The sequence below is a fragment of the Dipodomys ordii genome, unplaced genomic scaffold (genome assembly GCF_000151885.1).
Source record: "Dipodomys ordii isolate 6190 unplaced genomic scaffold, Dord_2.0 Scaffold57, whole genome shotgun sequence".
Taxonomy (NCBI): Eukaryota; Metazoa; Chordata; class Mammalia; order Rodentia; family Heteromyidae; genus Dipodomys; species Dipodomys ordii.
This window is the reverse complement of record NW_012267273.1, coordinates 8,336,558-8,360,959: the sequence shown is the minus strand read 5'-3', so window position 1 is coordinate 8,360,959 and position 24,402 is coordinate 8,336,558. Positions and strand designations below refer to the sequence as shown.

At 35.5% G+C, this 24,402-nt stretch overlaps 1 protein-coding gene across 4 annotated transcripts in view; it reads right to left on the bottom strand.

Annotated features, from left to right (window-relative positions):
* Positions 1-1,213: 1,213 nt before the first annotated feature.
* The window catches only part of Edem3 (ER degradation enhancer, mannosidase alpha-like 3), a 72,595-nt gene continuing 49,406 nt past the window's right edge, over positions 1,214-24,402 (bottom strand). For 2 of the 4 annotated variants that reach the window (XM_013021819.1, XM_013021822.1), the window contains 7 exons: positions 22,701-22,866; positions 22,322-22,476; positions 20,224-20,380; positions 17,645-17,836; positions 15,612-15,777; positions 13,169-13,354; positions 1,375-5,213 (listed from right to left, as the gene is read on the bottom strand). In XM_013021819.1, the coding sequence (XP_012877273.1) occupies positions 4,804-5,213; positions 13,169-13,354; positions 15,612-15,777; positions 17,645-17,836; positions 20,224-20,380; positions 22,322-22,476; positions 22,701-22,866 (1,432 nt within the window). In that variant the 3' untranslated portion in view covers positions 1,375-4,803. Of the gene's footprint in view, positions 1,300-1,374; positions 5,214-13,168; positions 13,355-15,611; positions 15,778-17,644; positions 17,837-20,223; positions 20,381-22,321; positions 22,477-22,700; positions 22,867-24,402 lie in introns of those variants that run through there. The other 2 variants (XM_013021820.1, XM_013021821.1) reach the window with 2 other exon arrangements.

Genomic DNA, 24,402 nt, shown 5'->3' with positions numbered 1-24,402 from the left:
AATAAAAAGACATTTAAATGTATACATTTTACTCTTTCACTGTATTTGGATGGAAGTCTGTGGTTTTTCTCCTCTATCTCCTCAGGTTCCCAGTAACAGATGAATTGAGTTAAAAGGAAATAAGAGGCTGATGTGTACTGCTGAACCAGTATCTACAAAAACTGACCCATGTGTGGGTGTGTGCGCACACACACGTGTATGTATGTGTGTTACTTGGGCTATTTGGCATTTCCACCAGCAGTAGAGAGAAAACAAAAACAAGAGCTTGATGTATAGGCTTTCACCCAATGTTTTTTTTCCCATTTTCCTGTAAAGACTGGGACTGTCTGGCTGAGGCTTCCTTGTGCGGGATTCCCAGTATTCCTATTATACCAGTACTAAAGCTTACAGGCAATCTGTTCCCTCTGGTTGCAGGGTGCTACAGTAAGGGATATAAGAGAATGGGCAGGGATTCCTTTACCTTGTGGTCAAATGGAGTCTAGCAGTCTGGTTCTTCCATTTTCATGTACATCTGGTTCAAGTCTAGGGTTCCAGCTCTCCAACATGAGGATAGAAAAAGTCCTAGGATTCACAGTAGAGGTTGTGTGATTCCACAGGTGAGGGTTGGTACAAGCTGAGTCCTTTTCATCTCTATTTTCTCAATGGTGAAGTCATCAAGTGCTTGACAGGGGAGGACTGGGGGAGTTTTGAAAGGATGAAAGTATTGTTCCAGAGTACAAAAGTAAAAGAAATGTGGCTAGAATTGGGTAAGTATTAGACCTCACTTGAGATTTCCAGTCATGGTTTAAAATTAAAGTTAGTCAGCAGTGGGGAATGATTTCATTCAGTTCCAACAGCTCCTCAAGCTTAGGTGCAGGGGGATTGAATAGTGTTTAAGGTGTTTCCAAGTTAGCAGAGGAAAAAAAAACTAATACAAGGTGAAGGGGCAATGAGGCTAGGAACAGTAATAGATTTCTAAGGAACCAGTGAGACCAATAGACTGGAGGTCCTGAGAATTATTCCACTCAGTGGATAAAGTGGAAGTGGACTAATAAACACAGAGTGAGGGAGTGGAGACTTAAAGAGTGGAAACAGGCCTTTGTCATGCTTTCAGTTATGTAACAGGACAAGAGGAAGAGGATGTCACACTAACTGTTCTAAAGTCAGGCATTTCTAGGAGTAGCAAAATATAAGCACATTACCAATGCCAACATTGAGAATTATTTTTCTCCAATCCTAGTCTGAGGCCCTGCAACACTACCTGAGTTGTGGAACTGTTCAGTGTGCATTGCTCTCTGCACTCACACATCCCTCAAACCCCTATTTGGAAATGAAAAGGAAAGGAAAACAAGAGTCATGAATATCGAAGTACAATGATTATAAAAATGCAAAAACTAGAACACAATATTTACATGTTTTATTAAATCTTTACAATCAGTAATTATAATCAAATACACAATTATATACAAGGATTTATATACATTTTGCCCAGACTTTTACATCACAGTACATAGTTTCCATTAGAAATATTGTATACATTTATCACCAAACGATAAAACCCAACAACAGTAGTGTTACAGCACCTGTTAGTACAGACATCTTTTTCATAAATTACATCATAAGAAAATATACGGCTGTAAATTGGGCTTTTAAAAATGTCTTTTATAAAATCTGAACATACAATGTTTCATTCACAGAATGTTTTTTTTTCTATGTTCTGACTGAAGCCTTGTGCATAAAACGACCGGTTGGAATATTTACTAAGTTCTACCCAACCCCTCTAAAATTATAAGCACTATTTGAATTACTTATGCTGAGCTTTCTTTATGATAAATTTGGCATGGGGTTTGTTGAGAGAACAAATGCTGGCTTTGCTATAAATGGGTTGTATTGAAAATAAAAGATTCTTGAGAAATTAAAATCAGAAAGTGCACAATTTTTCATTTTAAAATTTCTAATACTGTAGAAAAAAGGAAAAGTGAAATGTCAAAAAAAATTTGTTCTGAAACAATTATATTCTTTTTGGGAGCTAGTTATAGTTTAAAAAGAAAAAAAAAAAAAAGAAAACCTACCACCAAAAAAAAATCCCATCCCAAACATATCTAGTAAATTACAATTCTTTCATGCTTAAACTTGATGGGAAATCATTGAAAATTATATTTCAATGGACTTTTCATGCAAAAAAAACTATCGCTATTCTTATTAGGTAAACAAGTTTTAAAAGTTGAAAATACCCGAATTAAATACTTGCTCTAAGAATATCTAACTTTTAACTTCCAGGTAAAATCCTTACTTGATTCCAGGTTTGTAAACATTATATAAATCTCTCCTAGCTAAACAATTTTATGGCTGTGGTGATCATTTCAGCTATATTTCAAAGCAGTCAACATTTAACTGAGGTAGACCAGATGTTTCTAAATTCAGGAACCCCCTGAATCTTCTGCAAGTAAATAATATAGCTATGAAAGATATGTAACAAACAAAACATTTTTAAAAGTCTAATACAATTGGAATTTTTAAATGAACTCAACTACTGTGGCAGTATGTCAAATAAATAAATGATTGCAAAGTCAATAATAGTATTAGTGTTTTGAAACAACATATATTTTTTTAAACTGGAAAAATTGAGATCATTCCTTCTGAGTAGTAAGTATAACTGGAAATTTTCTTTTTTCTTCCTTTCCTTTTCTTTTTTCATAAAAGGATTTATTTAAACAAATTGCATCTAAATCTCAGTGAAGAACAACAATGCCCCCTAAAGGCCAAAGGAAGGGAGAGTGGCAGGAAGCTGGCTCTTCCTAGTGGGTTGCAGCCTCCCTCATTTCTCAAGCTCTTACTGAGGGGAAAATGCTGTTCTGAAAACTCAGAGTTAAGATTTGGACAAAATGGCTTTGAGCTACAAATGAAAAATCAAATCACAGTATATAAGGCTTCTGTAATCAAAGTCTTAGAGGAACATCTGCTCCTTTTCTCCAAGCCCCAGTCCTATAAATCAAGTGAAGTAATTAAGCTTCAGCTATTTTGGCAGCTTTGCAGTTAAGATGAACAAAGCACTATGTATATCCTTCTGTATACTGTATGTATTATAGTTCTATCTTTGCACACCAAATTTTACATGCAGAGAGACTAAAGTTACTCATTTTGATGTCAAGATTAGTTAAAGAGTCAATAAAGGTCTTGCTATTCTACTCTTCCACGACCCCCCCCCAAGTGAATTATTCATAAGACTTACTCTTGCTGATCCAATTATGTTTAGCTGGAATCTTTGAAAGCAGGTATTTAGCTCCTTATAAGAGAATATGTTTACCTGGGATCTAATACACTGTACACAAATATACATAACTACAATACAGCATTGCTGTTCTTGAACAGCTCCATATGTAAGTTATTCAGTACCTTAAAACCATGTTTTAGGAAAAGGTTATTGTGTAATGTCATGGTAAAGAGAAAGGAATTAAGCCTGTCAGATATTTGTTTAGAACTGATCAAATTTTAAAAAATAAATAAAATGGGTAAAGCCATGGTTGCAATACAGGGCTGTCTACCAATATAACCAGCAATTTTTTTTTTAAACTTAAATGTAGCCAGCACCAGACTGCCATCAAAAAAAGAAAAGAAAAGAGAAAAAAAGAAGAAAAAAGAAAGAAAAAAAACAGGAATTTTTTTTTTCCTTAAGCTGTATGGCTGTATATAGTTGCTGCTGTGTAATAGTTTCACACAGGACTCCAGAGATTAATTTTCAAGTCCATATCAGAAGGAATGTTAGTTAAAACAAAACCTAAAAACTATGATTCAACAGAAAATGCAAAAGACTTCCTAGGTGGTAACATCAGAAACCAGTTTCAAAGGAGAAAGCAGTAGCTAGCCAGGAATTTTAGATCACTTCCACAGTTTCATTGTGGTACTAGAGGACAGCCATTAGGTATCCTACATCCCTATCATGAGATGGAGTAGGGCCAATGGCTAAGGTAATCCCTTGGAGAACTGAACTGCTAAGTATTTCTAACTACCCCACAAGGATATTATGCTAAGTTCCATTTCAGAGTTGTCATGGCTTTCCCTATGGAAGGCCCAATGAGAAATCTGTATTGCAACATTATAGTTTCTCCGTTGCTCCATTTATCAAAAATACGAAGTAACAAATTTCCACAGTCTATTATGTGACTTTTTATCCTGGTCCCAGTGATTAGTCTATGGAGAAACTCTCTAGGAAAGCACACTGGCTTTCCCTTTGGTTTAAATGAAAAGGACAGCGTTAGGAGAGGAAAAAACTCAAGTCATCCTGAACATTTGTCCTCTATGAAGCCAGTGGAAAGTGATGAGTGGAAACTGGTTCTACCACAATGCAATCTGCTTCACAACCACTTAGGTCACTTAAGAGTGTTTTGTAAAGGCAGCATAACAGAATGCATGATACTCACTTGTGTCTTCCCCAAAGGGACTCCAACCCCAAACCCTTTAATTAGAAAGCTAAATAAACTCCTATGCCCCAATTCACTCAGAACTGAGTTTGTTTCTTGACTATTCAGAGACTGTAGAAATATGGCTCCCAGGAATGCCCAGAAATCTTTCCCTGACATACAGGGTATGCAATGCTGTCATCTGAGGGGGGAATTGTGAGTTTCTGCTGTTGATGGGACAATTTAAACAAGGTCAGTTTGAGTCAGCATGCTCCAGATTCCTATGATAACTACTATCCCAGTCAGAACGTGGTTGCTCATTCATACTCAAAGTTCCCACTGAACAGCTTGCTTTGTATTAGGGTGTCTATAGCTACAGTTTACCTGTTCTTTTAAAATACCTACCACCATATTTTTTAGTGAGTCATAGCTCATCCTTCTCCATCATTTCAAATGCTTCTATATCTTCATTCCAGTCTGCTAATATGGAATCTATGGGCTGGGCCTTCTTATCCCAGCTAACCTCAGGACTAGAATTTTCCTCAGTTTCTGATTGTTCTTCAAGTTGGTTGTCTAGATCTGTACATTCACCATCAAGACTTGGAGTCTCATGGTTTGCTGTGGGACTTGAAGTCTGTTCAGGAGGGGAAACATCTGCAGCATCCTCAATATCTGCTGGAGATAATGACTCTGGGGAAGAGTTTAAAGAACTTTCTTCAGGAGTCTCTTGATCAACCAAATCAACTGTTGGAGAAATTGATATAATTTGTTCAGCACTTTGATTCTGAGAATCATTTTCAGAGGATGGTTGTTCTTCGTTATCCATTTCAGGATCTGTATAAAGAAACAAATGTTGTGCTACTTTCATTCTCAAAAAATTATTGTTACAATTACAGTAATGCTGTGTTTTGCAATAAAATTAGTAAAACAAAAATAATCACTGAGTACAGAGCAAGAGAGCACCAGAACTGCTAATGACTGACTGTCTGATAATATGTATTTATTTTGCAAAATATACTGAAACCAGAAATGTTCTGAACTGAAGAAAATGACTGGTTGTTATAGTATTAGTATTAGTAAATTAGCACTAGTAAATTCTAAGATTAACACTAAGCAATAATATGAAAATGTATATGAATTTGCAATATATGGCTACTATATATTAATTGTCTAAATGCAGTAAAACTTGTCTATACAAACAGAATTAATAGAAACAAGTTTAAAGAGCACTGATCATCGCTGTATTTTGCAATAGTATTTCTTGGAAAAGTGAAATTGCCACTCTGTAAAGCCATGATGACTCACGTGAGAAGAGTTTGGATGATTCTAGGTATTAATGCGATTGATCAAATGAAAGTACTGTCAGAAGGAACTCAGAAAATAAAAAGAAAGACAAGAACTGAAATTACTAAAACTGTTACTGAGTGTCTGTTTATGAGCTATTAGACATAATCATTCTAAACTCTACTGGGAGGTTGAAGAAACCTTGTTATAATCAATATAAGTAAAATCACGGGAGGCATTTATTTGGGGTTCTGACAGCAAAGTGCTTGAACAGCAACATTCTTCTCTGCTGTGTGTTCAGGTAGGCATCTAAATGCACACCTAGAGATGCCTCAATGCAGCAAAGTACACAGTGCCTGAGATATAGGTGCAAACCCACACACTATCTATACCTGCTCTTATGTATCACCAACAGGTGGGGAAGATATTTCCAGAGAGTAGTATTATTTACAAAATAAATGAAAAACTGTGACAAGTTTGGAAAGAGGTAAGATATGTGGTGTTAGGAAAGCTGACAGAAATTAAATTTGAGGGGTTCTTTCAGAAAATAACACCTGAGCTATAATTTAAAGGATAAGTAGTGCTTGTTAAAGAAAATGGACCTATTTAGCAAAAAAAAAAAAAAAAAAAATCAAAGGAAATGTGAGCATGTAGGAAGGTATAGGTAGGGGTGTGTATGTGCTCACTTTGATCAACTAGCCCTGTTTGATCAGGGAAATTCATATCCTTATAGGTTTTATTTTGGGAGGAGGGGTAGAGAGGGGATGTCTGAGGAGTCCTAACACATATTTATTCCTTCTGGGTTGTAAAAGAGGTACAATTTAGTGAGATAGGGAAACCAAAAAAAGCAGGGAGCTGGTTGCTTAGAGCTTATGTAGGCTAGATTACTGAGAATTACTATAGTTAATACAATAGAACAAGAAAATACAATAATCAGAATTACAAGAAAAGAAACATTAAATATCTGTATTTTCAGACTGTGATTGTATGCTAAAATTAAAAGCAACTGTAATTTTAAAAATTACTGTTAAATTAATTAAAAATTTGATTTAAAAAATTTAAATAATTGTAAACACCACTAACTCCTCAGCAGCTAACTAGCTAAAAATAAAATCAAATATTCTTTTGATAACAAATAAAAGCTACAAAACAAAGAATTAAATCATTATGGGGTACAGGACTCATATTGCTAAATTCTAAATGCTAAAATAAAATGGAAAACCAGACCTGATTTAAATATCTAGGTACATTCTTGAATAGAAAGTTTTACTATTGAACATTTTACCTAATTTAGATGTCAAATATGCAATCATATCATTCCAAACTGAATCCCATTTCTACTTTAAAAATATTGTTTCTGTATTTTATGTTTGCTTTACAAATGGTTAAATGACTGACCACTTTATTAGAAAGCAAGACTCCTAACACTTCCATTACAAATAAATTCTGGGAAGTGGCGCTGTGGCTCAAGTGGTAGAGAGTTCGTCTTGAGCTGAAGAGTTCAGCAACCTCACCCAGGCCCAGAGTTCAAGCCCCACAACCAACCAAAAAAAAAAAAATTGTAAAAATAAAAATAAATTCCAGTAGAAAATGAGGGAAAAGGTGACCCTGTTCAAAAAGAGATGTACTCAATACCTGACTTATGTAACTATAACCTCTCTGTACACGCCTTACAATAAAAATTAAATAAACAAATTCATGTGACTCAAAGGAAAAAAAGGAACTGGTAAAAAGTCCAGAAGAAAATTTAAGAAACTATTATGTAAAAATAGCATCTTCTGAACAATTTGATCTTTTGGGCAATGGTAGGAAACCCTCATGAGCTTTAAATGTATTAATATTTCAATATTTGTTTACATAAAAATATAAATGAAAGAAATGGACAGACACAAATATTGGGAAAATATAAGTATCATCTCTAACTCTTCCTCTTATATGCATGAAATTTATATGTATGAAATTTATTTTTTGTAGATAATTTATAGTATGCACTTTAGAGGGGCTTACAAACAATGAAGAAAAGATAATTGTCAAAAAGGCAAAGCAAATTGATAATTCAATTTCCTTTATGGTTCTCTTTTGTTATTGGTTAAAAAAAATACCCCTACCATCAATAATACTTTCATTCCTGTATGGTCCTGAACCCCTTACATACTTAGCTCTTTACTTACCAATTTGTTTCTGACCTTCTTATCACTAACCTTCTGAATGTTGTATCACCATTTACATCTGTCACTCATCACTTACTTCCTCTTCTCAGGATACTCCTCTCAACTTTACTTTATATGTCTACTCTAGTCACACATCTTGGTACTCTTTAGTAGATAGGTATGCATCTCTGTTAAACCAAGACCATGCTCAATGAAAAATTATACCCTAAAAGGAAAATATGCTGACTAAAATGAGGAAGAAACACACACTATCATATCTTGCTCGAAGGATGTCAATCACTACTGCAACTTACAACATTTATTAAAATTAAATTATCTAACATCTTTTCCACTAGTTGATTTCATTTACTATGCATGTAGATACATACAGAATATTTCCTCTACCACTGTATATAACAAAACAAACTATAAAATATGGAAATGATTTGAATGCTTAAGAGTGAAGTAGATAAATTACATTATAGTTGACATATAAATGTTATGCAGCTTTTAAAAGATATGTTCTGCTGTACTACTGGGCTAAAAGGATATAGATTTGACTGTAAAAAGTCACTAAGAAGTTCCTAATGGTACTTATAATATATCGCATTACTGTAAAAAAAAAAACTGCAATCCTGAAATGTATGAAGCAAGCACAAAGGCAAACAGAAAAGACTACACACCAAACTTAACATTGCCTTGTTATCTCAGGAAGATGAGAGATTAAGTGAAAGAATTTGCTGTATCTCTAATTGATCTTGTAACAAGTACAAGCAAAAGACAACAACAATCACTACAGGAAAGCCACCAAAAGTCAACTAAATGAGAGGGGAAAAAGGGAGGAGGAAGGAAGAGAGGAAGAGAGGAAAGACGAGAAGGGGGTAGGAGAAAGGGAAGGGAGAAAAGGAGAAAGGAGAGGGATGGAGGAAAGGGAGAGAGGAACAGAGGAAGGGAGAGAAAGGGAAAGAAGAGGGGGAAGGAGATGGTGAGAGAGAAAGAGGTAGGAAAGAGTTTTCAAAGATACCCATAGAAGAAAATATGTTGGTTTTTACACAGTTACTGAAAAAGAGATAAAGTAAAAATGGTAGAGAAGTATGGAAATATAGAAAGGAGTTAAGGTGTGCCATATTCTAATTTTTTTTTTGTGGTTGGAAATTAGGGTTTTTTTTTGTTTTTTTTATTGTGAAAATACCATATGAGGGGTTACAATTACATGGGCAAGTTAATGAGTACATTTCTTTTTTTTTTTTTTTGGGTCCGGTTGTGGGGCCTGAACTCTGGGCCTGGACGCTGTCCCTCAGCTCTTCAGCTCAAGGCTAGAGCTCTACCACTTGAGCCACAGTGCCACTTCCAGCTTTTTTCATTTTGCTTATGTGGTGCTGAGGAATTGAACCCAGGGCCTCAGGCATGCAAGGCAAGAGCTCTACCACTGAGCCATCTTCCCAGCCCCATGAGTACATTTCTCATCAAGCATTGTTGCCTCTTCCTTTGTTTCTGTTCTAATTTTTTAAGGTGCCTGTTTTCACCAGTATATGAGATCTTATGATCCTCCTAACTATGAAATATTACATTTAGGAACAGTATGTATCAAAAACACAAAAAACAAAGGAACAAAGAAAATCTCAAGACACCAAAAAATTATTTTGCTAATAAAAGGGGAAGAGAACCAATCCAAATACTTGATGATCAGATATTGTACAATCACTTGCTCATTTATCTGTATATTCAGTGTTCAAGGAATATTGACAATACCTTGTCTTTTGTGGGGATAGGTTTGGAATTAAGCATCTTTCTGAACTGAAATTTTGGAAAGATGAGACATATAAGCAACACAGTATTGGAAATGGTGCTGTGGCTCAATTGGTAGAGCACTAGCCTTGAGCTGAAGAGCTCAGGGACAGTGCCCAGGCCCAGAGTTCAAGCCCCACAACCGACAAAAAAGAAAAACAAAAAAACAAAAACACCAGTACTGACCATTTTAACAGATTGTGGACAACTCAGAATTGTCACTTATTTGGCCCAAGGAAGTAGCATTTCCACTTGAGAAATTACTAATGCTTTCACTTCTGAGGAAACCATGTAATATTTGTTGCTAACAAGTAGAGGATGGTTTCAGGTTTGGGAATACTAGTGGCTGTAATTTATCATCAGAGTAAGAAAGTGAAGGTGAGATCTTAAGATGCCTATTTTCTGTATGTACAAAGAACTGCTTAACCAGTATAATGTGACTTTATGAATAACAATATTTACTTCTGATATGAGGTCATTTTAGAAAGAGTAATTTAGAGAACATTTTATTGTTTGAGTTTTTGAGGTATTAATTGTGCACTTTTACAGTACCAACCACAACCCTTGACTGCACAAATATGACCAGATGCATAGTTGGAGACAGAAAAGTCTTAGGTCTTGGTCAGTTTCTCAAAGTACAAATGAGGAACCAGCTACATTATCATTACCTGGGAAATGCAACTCAAATTTCAGATTCTGATTCTCTGCCTTCAGAGTCTGTTCAACAGTTTTGAACAGGACTCAGAAGCCTTGTCTTTAACCAGGTTATCAGAAGATTCTGTTACAGGGTTACACACCCAATGTTGGAATGGAATGGATCAACAATCATTACTGCAGACCATAACTTGTTAAGCTATTATCCTAAGTGAATGAAGTAGGTGACTTCATTAAGTTATTATTGATCTTTGTACAGTGATAAATATGAATAATAATGTGTTATTGACTTAGCTAATGTGGCTGTATAGTTCTCAAAAGAGCTATTAAACAAAAAAGGTGATTTTTAAAACCTTTTATCAAAGGATCAGTCTGTAACAGGAGTGCAATTCAAACAGGTTTTAAAATATCATTTAAATAATGTGCCCATTTATTTCAAGATCCTTATGGAATACTATTCCTCAGGACTTTTCCCCCAATAGGAATCATCATACCCTTTCTCTAATAAAGGAAGTACATTCTCTACCTAATCTTAACAGTCCTAATCCTCTGTGTATTTCCATCCTATGACTTAGAGTTATTTAAACAAGCCAGTACTTTATTATTATTGGACAACCAATTAAGCATGAAAATAACTTAAACAAGATATTATCATGGTACTCACTGAAACAAAATTATATATGTATGTGTGTGCATATACATAACACACATATGCATATATAACTTGAGGTTTATTAATGCGAGATACTTACTACTATTAATAATGTAGCTTGGAATCATTTTACCTTTTAATATTGCTGCTGAAATTCCAATGGTAGCACAAAATGAGGGGGAAAAGCAAAGTCATTAAAAAGATTATTATTCTGTCTGTGTTTGATGTACCTAAATGCATGTATGTAAAAAGAAGATCCAAATTTAGAAAGAATGGTATGGGCAGGGGTACACAGAAAAATTTAAGATGATCAGAAAATCTTTGTATTGTATTCTGTTCCCATCTACACATCGTTACATGCATACATCTGACTCACTCTACTGCTCTTAGTAACTCAAAGAATTCAAAGAAGAATAAAAGTAATATAGGAAGACAGAAAAAGATAAGTCTAGTATTAGAATATTAATCAGCCTTTAAAAACAGATGTCCCACTTCAAAGTTATACTGAACTGAATCAATGTCTTGAATATCTATGAAACTTCTTATAGGCCACAACAACCCTACCTATGTAAATTATATAACTCCATGTATTTAAGGGGATGGAAGGAGGCTAGCTCTCTCTCTAGTGCCTCAGACAGACAAGAAAAAGAACAATCACAAGCAAAACCACAGCCTGTCTGGCAACTCAGTTGCCTTGACTTCTCCCCTATCTCTTGGCATAAAACTATACAAACTATACAGGCTCATGCCTATAATCCTAGCTACTCAGGAGACTGAAATCTGAGGATCATGGTTCAAAGCCAGCCCAGGCAGGAAAGTCTGTGAGACTCTTATCTCCAATTAACCACCAGAAAACTGAAGTGGCTATGTGGCTCAAGTGGTAGAGCTCTAGCCTTGAGCTGAAGAGCACAGGGACAGTGCCCAAGCCCAGACTTCAGGCCCCATGACTGACCGAAAAAAAAAAAAAAAGAATATTGGTAAGCCCTTGCTTTGTATATACTTAGGGTTTAAGTAAATTTTAAATTACTAATAAACACTTTGGCCAAGGGATAACTATATACTCTCATAATTTAAGGCATGTTATCTTCTTTTTCAGGAATGTTTGTAACTCTTCTAACTGCTAAATACCTGTGTGACAAAAATAGATCTCCCTAGGTGCCAGTGGTGCCTATAATTCTGGGTAATCAGGAGTCTGAGATATGAGGATAAGGTTTCAAAGCCACCCCTGGCAGAAAAGTCTCCCTGTGAGACTCTTGTCTCCAATCAAACATTCAAAATTGGGAAGTGGAGCTGTGGACCAAAGTGGTAGAGCAAAAATGCTCAGAGACAGTGCCCCGGTCCCATAAACAGCCTCAAAACAAACAAACAAAAAAAGATCTTAGTGGGAAGATTTCTATGGCCGTTCAGCAAGGCCGTGGTCACATGTTAACACTTGCTACTAAGACCCACTGCTAACATATTGTATAAAATGACATTTAAGCAATCTCTGCTCATTCCTTATTAAAGCAAATTTAAGATGTACTATCAGTGAAACTGAAATGGTGAGCATTTCTGGAAGCTAAAGTGGCTCATTTTTTTTCTTGCCAGTATAGGGTTTGGACTCAGCATCTTCCACTGGCTCTTTCTTGGCTGGCACTCTACCACTCAGGCCAGCCCACCTGAACATTATTTTGGAAATGGAGACCCATGGACTTTTCTGCCAGGGCTGGCTTCAAACTGTGGTCCTCTGGATCTCAGCCTTCTCACTAGCTAAATTACAGAGGTGAGCAACCAGTACTTGGCTAAAATGGTTTTCTTACAGACTAGACAAAATCATAGTAAAAATGATAAATTGCATATAAAACATGTTTAAAGTCAGTCAACAGAGAAAATAAATGTTTTATTATTCTTAATTCCAAAAGGAAATTTTATTTTAAAATCATTTTCCAAAAAATGCTACTTGCTTTACCAGTGAACCAAAACAAACAAGCAAAACTTACTTTTTTTTTTTTTTGCCAGGCCTGAACTCTGGGCCTGGGCACTGTCCCTCAGCTCTTCAGCTAAAGGCTAGCACTCTACCACTTGAGCCACAGCGCCACTTCTGGCATTTTCTGCGTATGTGGTACTGAGGAATTGAACCCAGGGCCTCATGTATGCAAGGCAAGCACTCTACCACTGAGCCACCTTCCCAGCCCGAAACCTACTTTTTTTGTAACTCATTCTTCTTATCAAATTAGTCAAATTAACATTCATCTGTAGAAAAACAGAATTTTGACTCTTACCTCGATCTTTTGCTTTATCAGAAAGGAGCACTTCTACCTCCTCATATTCTCGGATGGCATCCAGTATGATGCTTCCTTCTTTGCTGAATAAGAACAGCATGGGGATCCTGATGTCATCTGTATCCTTCCCATCGCCTGCCATCTGGAACAGAGGGGCAGTATCACTGCTGCTCCCCTCATTGTCATCTAATCAGAAAACGAACACAGCAAGCATCAAGACTGCTGCATTAAGAAGACTTAACAGTTGTTACCACTTTCTACCTGTTAACAGGTTTTAGATACAATAATTCTAGTATTTATCATTAAGGTAATAACTTAAAAGGAGCAAAAGAGCCTATTCATAGAAGTTTACTGTGTACAGTTTAATTGTGTACAGTTGTGCATAACATCTTACCATTGTAAGCACATTATAATGAACTATTCAGTAGAACCCACAAAACAGAAAGATACAATAATACATGAAAACCCTAGAACACAAAATTCTACAATTATGATTGTAAAAATTTCATATGCTTAGAGAAAAGCATAGAAACAGAAAAACTTAATGATTTAGATTTAAGCGATAGAACTGTTTTCCCCTCCTCCCCCAAAAAAGACTGATTCAGGAAGAAATGTCCAAAATAATAGTAATGGTAAGATACTAAATTCAATGTGAAAAATGAGTAAGGGGAAAGACAATGAGTTAATTCAGGAGTCAGAAAGCACTTCTTATAGCCAGCTACACATTTGACACAGTGACTATCTGAGGTTTATAGCTGCAATGACTCACCTCTGTAGTACCAAGCAATGATGATGACATGCACACAGACCAGTGTGACTGTGTTCCAGTGAAACATCTACTTACAACAGGCATGGGACAGGATTAGTCTATGCTGATTTAATTACTAAATAGAATTTCTCCTAACATTTCTCTATAGCTAATTAATCCATTAAATTAACTCCGGAAGACCTTTACATCAACTAATCCATTAAATAAACTCTGGAAGACCCACACAGAATAAGCAAAAGGAATTGTAAATTCAGTCTTTTTTACTGAAATAAGATCTAACTTAAATTTTATGTTCTTCCCTTTTCCCCATGGGGATAAGGATGGAACCCAGAGTATATTACAGAGACATATGACCAGCCCTTTACTTGCATTTTAAAAACTATTTACTTATTTATTTTTGATAGTACCTTTGGTGTGAATCCAGAGCCTTATGCTTACTAGGCAGGAACTCTGCTTGGGCTATGTCCCTAGCCTTTTGTATTTAAGCTACCTTGCAGACAGTTTCATGTTTTTGGCTGGCCAGATCACATTCATCCCCCTAACCTATGCCTGTCACAAAGCTGAAATGCACCACTACACATAGCTTGTCAACTGACAGAGGGTCTGGCTGACTTTTAGTGCAGTCTAGCTTGAAACTGTGACCTTTCTGGTCTCTATCTCCAACACAACTGGAATATAGGTATGTCCCATCACATCTACCACCAGCCCTTCAAATACCTTTTTACTTACTCTGAACTCAAAATTCCATCCTAATTATGAGAAAAAAATGCAAACTGAATTTTCTCTCTGTGAGAAGAACTATTTAGAAGAATTCACAATTAAGATGTGACCAGGGTCCTCTAGGTCTTTCTGAATGCAAACTAATTAAACAGAAAAGTTTACCATCTCAAGTCATAGTGTGGGCATCTTGATACAATAAAAAAAAAACAAAACACTGGTGGGAATTTATGAGTAAAACGATTTAAAGCATATACTTTGTATTTTCTGTGGGGAAAACATCCAAATTTTTATTAAAATTCACTAGCAACTAGTGCTTATACCCAAGTCCACTATTATATACAAACATATTATCTTTAAATTTCCCAACTATTTAAAGATATTACCATCTTACTGAAGAAATTTGCTAGCAAGTAGTGTTTATACTTGAGTATTATATGTAAACATTTTACACATATTACCTTTAAACTTCACAAGTATTTAAAAGATATTACCATCTTACAGAAGCACAAAAGATTATTTTCAGAATAAGAGATAAAATTACTAAAGCTGGCCAAGATTACACTGCGGCTCTGTGGCAAAGTCATGAACTGATTCTAAGGCCTACATGTTTGAGGATGACTGGGAATTTTCCATGGTTCCTACAATTTTACACTAAGGATCTTAGATTTCATGTGTACCTTCCTTTTCCATAGTACTAGGTGCCTTCATCCTCCCTACACCATCTTCATGACTTATAGCATATATTTTCACTGACATAACATAAAGAAAACACACTAGGCTTTCAAAAAAGATAATAGATATATAGAAATTATTAAATCTCTGAATGATCTCCCTTTTTTGTTGTCAAAATAAAAATAGCATGATACTTTCATTAAATTTCAGAACATTAAAAGGGTAAAAAATCCAAAAACCCATATTCTCCTAATCAACACAATGGCATAGAAACTTACTTACCAATAACAATACCACCAATGGCTCCGGCATTCTGGATGTTGCGTGCCTTTTCTGCAAACATGCACTGTCCCCTCTGAACCAATGCAATTTTCCCCATCACTGCCTCAGGGTTAGTAAGCTCTGAACAACCATTATATGGTTTACTGCTGGCAACAAATCCTCTTGTCTGTCAGAAATAAAAAGCAACCTAAAACTTTTGTCTTCTCAAATTATAATCTAGTCATTAACCTTCAATATCTAAAATTTCAAGAGAAATACAACTCATTCTTTTATAAAACATATGAAGTTTATGTTATACATGGCACAAAAATTTTGGGGGGGAAGGTTGGTCATGGGACCTGAACTCTGGGCCTGGGTGCTGTCCCTCAGCTCTTCAGCTCAAGGCTACCGCTGTACCACTCAAGCCACAGATCCATGTCTGGCTTTTTCTGCTTATGTGCTGCTGAGGAATCAAACCCAGGATCTCATGCATGCAAGGCAAGCACTCTACCACTGAGCTACCTTCCCAGTCCATGGCACAAATTTTTGTTTTAAATATTTTGCTTATCAGAACATTGAAGGAATACTTCATTGTACTTGGCGTTTTATAAAGTATTTTTACATAAATTTCTAACTAATCTGACCTTTATAGTCACTCTGAAAGAAATATTGTAAGTACTTCCATTTTACATTTGGGGAAACTAAGATTTGGGTTAGTTTTCTCAAAAATACAATGTTAGTGATAAGGTTAGAACCTGTAGGCAGATTTGCTGCATACTATAACCTACATTTAAAACAGAAGGGAGGGGCTGGGAAGGTGGCTTAGTGGCAGAATGCTTGCTTGCCTTGCACGCATGAGGCCCTGGGTTCAATTCCTCAGCACCATAAGCAGAAAAAGCCAGAAGTGGTGCTGTAGCTCAAGCGGTAGAGTGTTAGCCTTGGGCTGAAGAGCTAAGGGACAGCACCCAGGCCCAGAGTTCAGGCCTATGATCAACCAAAACAAACCAACCAACAACAACAACAAAAAAAAACAGAAGGGAGGCATTTTTAAACCACCATGATAACCAGAAAAGTTTTTAAAGAGGGGGGAAAATTTATTTAATTCACAAGAATCAGTAAGCTCTTCCTAGGAAAATTAAATTAACCAGAGAACTGATTATTCAGAGATATTTTAACATTCTTCCTCATGTAGACTAGATAGACCTTTATTGTTTTCTGTAACTAATACAGGGCAAGCAGAGCCTAAAATACAGGAGACATAATGAAATGGAAAATCAACCTCTAAATCTACATAGTTTAAAAATATATCAGAACAAAGTTTAAATGAGGAGAAACAGAGTTGAAAAGCTTTAGTCTGTCAAGATACTTGGGCCCTATCACCCCAGACCTTCCATCATTAGTAGATAAACATGTGAATTGTTCAGCTGCATAGGACTTTGTTGCCTTTATTATAACAAAAAGGGTGCACTAACTTAGTCTTCAACATTTGCTCAGTGGACTATCTGGAATCTCTCTACATAACCATTTGAGCCACAGCACCTTGGCTTTTAGTTGTTTGCTTGCTAAACTAAGCTATTGAGTTAGATCTTTGATCAAAGAAAGGTTATATTAGTTAAGGCTAAAGATGATTTCTAGATAAATTCAAGGTATTAGAGAAGTCTGAATAATATTTTATAGTTTTTGAGGGACAAGACTTGAACTCAGCATCTTACACATGCTAAGTCAGCACTCTGTCACTGACACTCATCTCATCCTTACCAAACTACATTTTAAATAAAATTCTAAAAGTAAACTATATACTCTATATAATTCTAAAAGATATAGCCTTATTTGATCTAAATCTGAGAGACAGAATAGGTTTTTGTTTAACTACGTGTCTGTTGGTTTGTTTTTGGTGATTTTCAGAACTAAACCTTGTACCTCCTTAATATCCACTGAGCTATAACCCTCACATCTGCTTTTTCAAATAAATGAAAACTACTGAATTGAAAGGAAAAAAGAAAATATTTCCTATTTTACATTTAATTTCAACAAATCTACTTAAGTGGACATACCTCTTTATGTTTAGACAGATCTGGCCCAAACTGAGCTGGTCCAGCAGTCAATACTACCCTGCCAAAAAATGGGTGGGAGACAATTTGCACAGCTCTTGGAGGCAGCTGCTGTTCCTTCTGCTGCTGACTTGATAACTCAATCATCTCTTGCATGAACCTCAATCCATCTTCAGCATCAATTGAACTAGCAGCCTGTGAAAGACATTCATTTAGTTCATTTCCTAAATGCAGTCCTCTCATCATTTATCCTTCTAGCTAAGGTCTCTACAAAATATGACCCTATACATCCTCAAAGTATTGCTTTTATAAATTACATTTTCTGAAAAGAACTTATTTTAAAATTTTAAACATCTCATTCACTAGTCTATGAGCCACTCTTTTTCTTTAAGTACTTGTTTAGGCTGGTCTCAATCTCATTATGTAGCACAGGCTGGCCTTGAACTCACAATCCTCCTGCCTCAGCCTCAACAAGTCTAGACAGGCATGTACCACCACACCAAGCAGTTTAAGAAATGGATCTTTGTCAAATGTTTCCTTTGCTTCTCTCTGGTTTCTCCTTTGAAAAAAGAAGTCTCATATCTGACACACATCTTCCCTCCTTGGAACTGTGAACTAACAAGAATATTCAATTTGACTCAAACTTGTATTAGGTCCATATTCTATACCAGCACTTTCATAGGCACTGAGGAGACAAGTCTTTTAAGTTTGCTTCTAGAGGAAAAATAGATGCAAAATTAACTATGTTAAAAATTCTCATGTGAGAAAATGGAATGGAACCACAGACAAGGAAACAATTCATTCGGCTTGTGTGCATTTGAGGACTACAGAATACCATTGAAATTGAATACTGACTGAAGAAAAGCTGAAGAATATCTATCAAAGAAAAAAAAAAAGAAGATGGATTAGCACGACTTTACAAGAAAAAACAGCAGGACTTGATGGGAGTCAGAAGCCAGAGAGAGATAAAGTTCAAGCCTATCTTGAAACCTCTAGCATACATAATGGTTCAGAGAATGGCAGTGGTTTACTGATGTACAATACCAGAGAAGAAAAAAATTGAGATTCAAAAATATATAACACAGAGATTAAAGTTAGATTTAGGGTCAAAGTTAGTAATCAGATATACACATATACATGCATGTGTATATACACAACATACCCACACAAAATATCAAAATACTGAAACAAGGATACGGGTTGACCTATTGTAATAATGACATGTACAAGACACTTTGTTGAAAACAAATTTTACAACTTGGGGGAGAGGGGGAGGTGGGGAGGTGCAGAGGGAAGGGTTGGTGGGGAAAAACGAGGAGGTAACAATGTTTGATAGGAAATATACTCATTACCTTACTCATGTAACTGTAACCCCTCTGTATACTATTTTTACAATAAAAACATTAAAAAATATAGCTGACTTAGTAGAAACAGTAAAGACTCTCAGAGAAGAGTACATAGAGGAAAAAAATGTCATTCTGATTTTCTGGTAGTATCTTACTTTGAGTTGGTCTGGTAGGAAAGGAGAACTATAAAAGTATAAAGCAGTAAGCATAGAAGAAGAAAAAAAGAACAATTCTGCTGTATATCCTGCAAACCAAGGAAAATGCTTGAAGAGGTCAGTCAACATCTATTGGAAAGTTAAAGCATAGAAAGGGGTAAGAAGGACATGGTAGCAATTATTTCATTGGCTAGAGTGAAGGCATTAGAGAAGCCACTTTCACTACCAGCAAGAGCAAGTGAAACATAAAAAAGAAAGAATACTCTAATGAAGAATGGATGGGGTGAGATTATAGATACAATTGTGAGGGAAAGGCAAGGCTGTGGAGAAAAGGTTCAATATAGTTCTAGGTTAAAATTTAGAAAACTACGTCTTTTTCTCAGAATAAATAATTGAAAGATCTTACTATGAAAATTTTTAAAGCAGAAAAGTCAGTTGTAAAAAAGTTTGCACAAGGGGCTGGGAAGGTGGCTCAGTGGTAGAGCGCTTGCCTTGCATGCCTGAGGCCCTGGGTTCCATTCCTCAGCACCACATAAGCAAAAAGAAAAAAGCCGGAAGTGGCACTGTGGCTCAAGTGGTAGAGTGCTAGCCTTGAGCTGAAGAGCTGAGGGACAGCGCCCAGGCCCAGAGTTCAAGCCCCAAAACCAGACCCAAAAAAAAAAAAAAGTTTGCACAAATAGCATATAATCTTTCTCAGACACAAATGCAAGAAAATTTTCATTCCATGATGAGTAAAATTCTTAGATTCAGTAGCTCTTTGGGAACTAAAATAATGTGAAATTTACTATTAAAACTACCTACCAACTTTTGAAGTTTTGATCTAAATAAAATAATGGAAAGGTAATGAATTGAGAAACAGAAATTTTAAATTTGAATCCTAATTGACCAGATTAATATAAGCAAATAACACAACTTCATTTAAATCAATTAAGATGACTTTTAAAGGTACGACATGCTAAAATGCAGTCTCTGAATTATATGAAGTTTTTGTTTTTTTTTGAAATGCCATTGATTATCAAAGCTAAGGAGACAAAAAAGGGCAGAGAAGAGATCAAATCTAATTAGTATAGCAATGTCTTACTTGGATTGCATGCTGGACCAACTGGACTCTCCCATCTTTCAGATGAATCAAACTCACCCCCATCTTCTTCAGGATTTCTAAATGCTCAGGGTTAGTGGCCATGAAATCTCTGGCTCTCAGAGGGGGTTTAGCTCCACTCCTGAAACTCTCCTCTCTGCTAAAAGTAATTATAGCCAAGACTTAAAAGGGTAAAATTTTAAATTGGTTTAAAAAAAAAACTTAGGCCTAATCAAAATAGCAAAATTACTAAGTTTGGAACTAATGAAATTGAAATAAGTTATTTTTTACATATAACTTATTATTAAGTGGTATCACTTTCACATATAATATTTTCCAGTCACAAAAGCATGGATATTGTCTACCAAAAGTAGTACCATTAAACAGTAGTACCATTAAACAATGATTTTGAGGGTCCAGAATAGATTCACCTGAGATTTATTACTACTGTCTTCCTCCAAAAACACAGATTTTTCTACTGATATTTTAAAAGCCAAGCAATACTGATAATATGAATACTGCTGCTCATTTTAAAATTAATTGCAATTAAGTAATTAATTTTGCTGTACAAAGGATTAAACCCAAGATGTGCATGTCAGGCAAACTATAGCAATTAAAGCCATACCCCTAGTCCTTTTTATTTTCAAATATTTTTAATTTTTTCTGTTTTTTATTAACATGTATTAATTGGATAAAGCAGTTTCATTTTATTTCTATGCATGCATATGTAATTTTGTAACCATAATGACCTCCTCTGTTATTCTTTTGTATTATGCCATCTTTCACATTTTTAAATAATTTTCCATATGTTTCATTATCAATTTTGTCTTTGAGATAGGGTTTCCATTACAATCCTATGTCTCTACCTCCTGAGCAGCAGGGATGACAGTATATGTCATCATATGCCCAGGTGAAAACTTTTTCCTTGTTAACTTCTTTGCAATGACCTTGGCAACTCACTAGAAGAACTTGTTAAATCAAAGAATTTTTAACAACTGAGAACAAGTAGAATCTCCAAAGGTAAAAGTCAAAGCAAAAAAAAAAAACCCTGTATTTTCATGTTACAGAAACTGTAGAAAATAAGGGAAAACAATTCTTACACATGGTAAGACATGTAGAAATATTTGATGAAATTATTTGATAAAAATGAGCTAAAGCCAGGCACAAGTGGCTCATGCCTGGAGGCTGAGATGTAAGAATAATGGTTTGAAGCCAACCTGGGCGAGAAAGTCTGATACTCTTATCTCCAGTTAACTACCACAAAGCTAGAAGTGGAGCACTGCTCGCCTTGAGCAAAAATGAAAGGGATTGCATCCACGCCTTGAATTCAAGTTCCAGGACAGCACACACAGGAACGACAAACACACAAAGAGCTATGGAAATTTAAAAGATATACGACATCCACTACTATTGCTTGGTTCATTAAACAAAACATTGAAGACTTTCCTAATAACAAAAGACACTGCTACAATTTAAGGTTTACTATTTAACTCCTAATAATTTGAGAGAGGAGAGTAAAAAACGGATCTGAAGTTAGGGCATTGCACTTGCTATGCAGGCATGAGCCATGCCCCCAGCCCTTTTTGCATTAGTTGCTTTTTGGATGGGTCTTATGTTATTTTTTTGCCAGTGTCCCCTGGAATGTGAACCTCCTATCTATGCTTTTTGCATAGTTAGGAAGACAGGCATGCACCTCCACATCCAGTTGTTTGTTAAAATAACATATCGATAACATGTTGCCTAGGTTAGCCATGAATGACAATCTTCCTGATTTTGTTGTTTTTTGTTTTTTTTGTCAGTCATGGGGCTTGAACTCTGGGCCTGGGCGCTGTCCCTCAGCTCTTGAGCTCAAGCGAGCGCTCTACCCCTTGAGCCACAGCGCCACTTCACCTTCCCGATTTTGAATTATTGAGTAGCCAGGATTTCACATGTGAGTAACTGTGCCAACCCACTAATATTTTTTATCAGTGACAACTATATACCTCAGTTATCTTTGATCTAAGTGAATGTCTTCTTGACTGCTATTACACGCTCCTTAAGCTTTCTGTCATTTGCTGAGAATTAAGCTTGATATTAACCAATATAAAATAATACATCTTACACTCTGATGATTCCTCTAGGACAGCTCTTATCCACCACATTTTTCAAGGGCTCACGAATGCGTTGAGCATACAATGGATCATGAGGGAAAAGAATCTGAGTATTTGGACAAGTCCAATCAAAATTACTGTCATCCAGTTCCGTATATTCTGAGGTCTACAATATAAAATAATTTTATATAAATAATTATTTTGCTTAACATTATTGTTTAAAAGGACATGTTTAATGATACAAGAGGATATACAGAGTGCATAAAAGAACATGAAATATAATTTTCCTACTATCATAAATCTATTTATTGAATTCTACTTATGGATTACTTTTTGTTTGGAAAAATAAATACGGAAGTAAAAAATACAATAACGCATTTAAAAACTCACTGTGTTCTTCTTAGAGATGCTTTGATTAGTAGTAGAGAGCCAAAGAGGTAACAGATGAGCTTCTGTTGTAAAAATGTAATCTTCTATGTCAAAAATAATGTCTTCTTTATCAGCAAATAATAGGTAAAGATATTTAAACATTTCAGCCAAGAAGAAAGAATCCATTCTAAAATGAATAGTTACAGTCAAGTATGAGAACCTTAAAACATATAGTAGAGTCAAGATCAATAACCATATCTACACCAAACTAGATGTCCACAGAAATCCAGAATGTTCCAACCCTCCCAGATTAAAATAACCTTGACCCTAGGGGTATTGCAAGAGAACAAAAAAGACAAAGGAGTTGCCTAAAAAAGGTACATTAAATCTTGTCAATAAGGAAAACAGGATCTTTGGATACGCCCTCCAACTAGGGCAAGTTGTCCATTTCATACTTGTGAGAACCTTATAAGAAACTTCAATTAACATTAGTAAAACTGGATGAAGGCATACAACTTTGATGACATTTACTATTAGCCAGTTGTGATAAATTAGAAAGCTTATACAATAATCATCTATAAAGTTACATGAAAAATGTACAACACTATAATTATAATACACTTATAAAAGGTATGTGACTTTACAAATTATTTAATGTTATAATGTTATAATTACATTTTAAAGAAAAGTTTAAACAAAAGTGCCAAGAAAAGAGCTGGCTGGTATATGGAGTTATAGCAACATCAAGTTTAAATTTGCGTTTAGATTTCTAACCTCCCAAAACATCCAAGGTTTTGTGCTTGATCTTAGCCAGAAGGCCAGGAGGCAATGTATTCAGGTTTTTGCAGCAATTAAGTAACTAGTAGCTTATTGGACAGGTGCATAAAAACAGACCTCAAGCCAAGCACAACTCCTGGCACATAGCAGGCACTCAATAAATGTTTACCAAATTGAATGCAAATTTCAAGAATGTCAGTAAAGAATGAGCTGGAGAGGCAGTGGACCACAGTAGTAAAAGAACATGGGCTTTGAAAACAGATCTTTCACTAAGTGTATGGCCATGAGGTACTACATTTGGACTGTGGCTACAGTTTACTCTTCTATAATAGGAACTAATTAATCAACTCCTAACATGGCTATAAATACTAAATAAGATATGTCTAGTAATACATAATATGCTAAATATGTCTGTTATTTAGCATGGTACCTAGCATATGTGAGATCAAAACTAATCTGTCCTTTGTCCACCTGATTTATTTTGAAATAGAAACTCATCTGTAAACTTTTACTTTAAACTTTAACTTTAAAAACTTTAAACTTTTCTATTCATTGGATGTTGATCTTATAACACACAAAACCTCATGTCAACATACAATATACTTAACATAACTGCTTCTGAAAAACTGGCAGTTATGTTGAGAATAGCAGACTGATGAACAAGATACTGATATTTGGCAAATTTAAGAACTGCTTAAATAATATGATTTGTAAACATTAAAGTAGAGTAGAGATGGTAAAAAAATCATTAAAATATGAATCAGGTAAAGCTAGCAAGTTGAATATTTAATCTCATGATCTAATTTTTACTTAAAAACTACAAACATTTACATGAAGGCAAATCATAAACATTTTTTGGGGGGGGTCCGGTCGTGGGGCCTGAACTCTGGGCCTGGGCACTGTCCCTCAGCTCTTCAGCTCAAGGCTAGCGCTCTACCACTTGAGC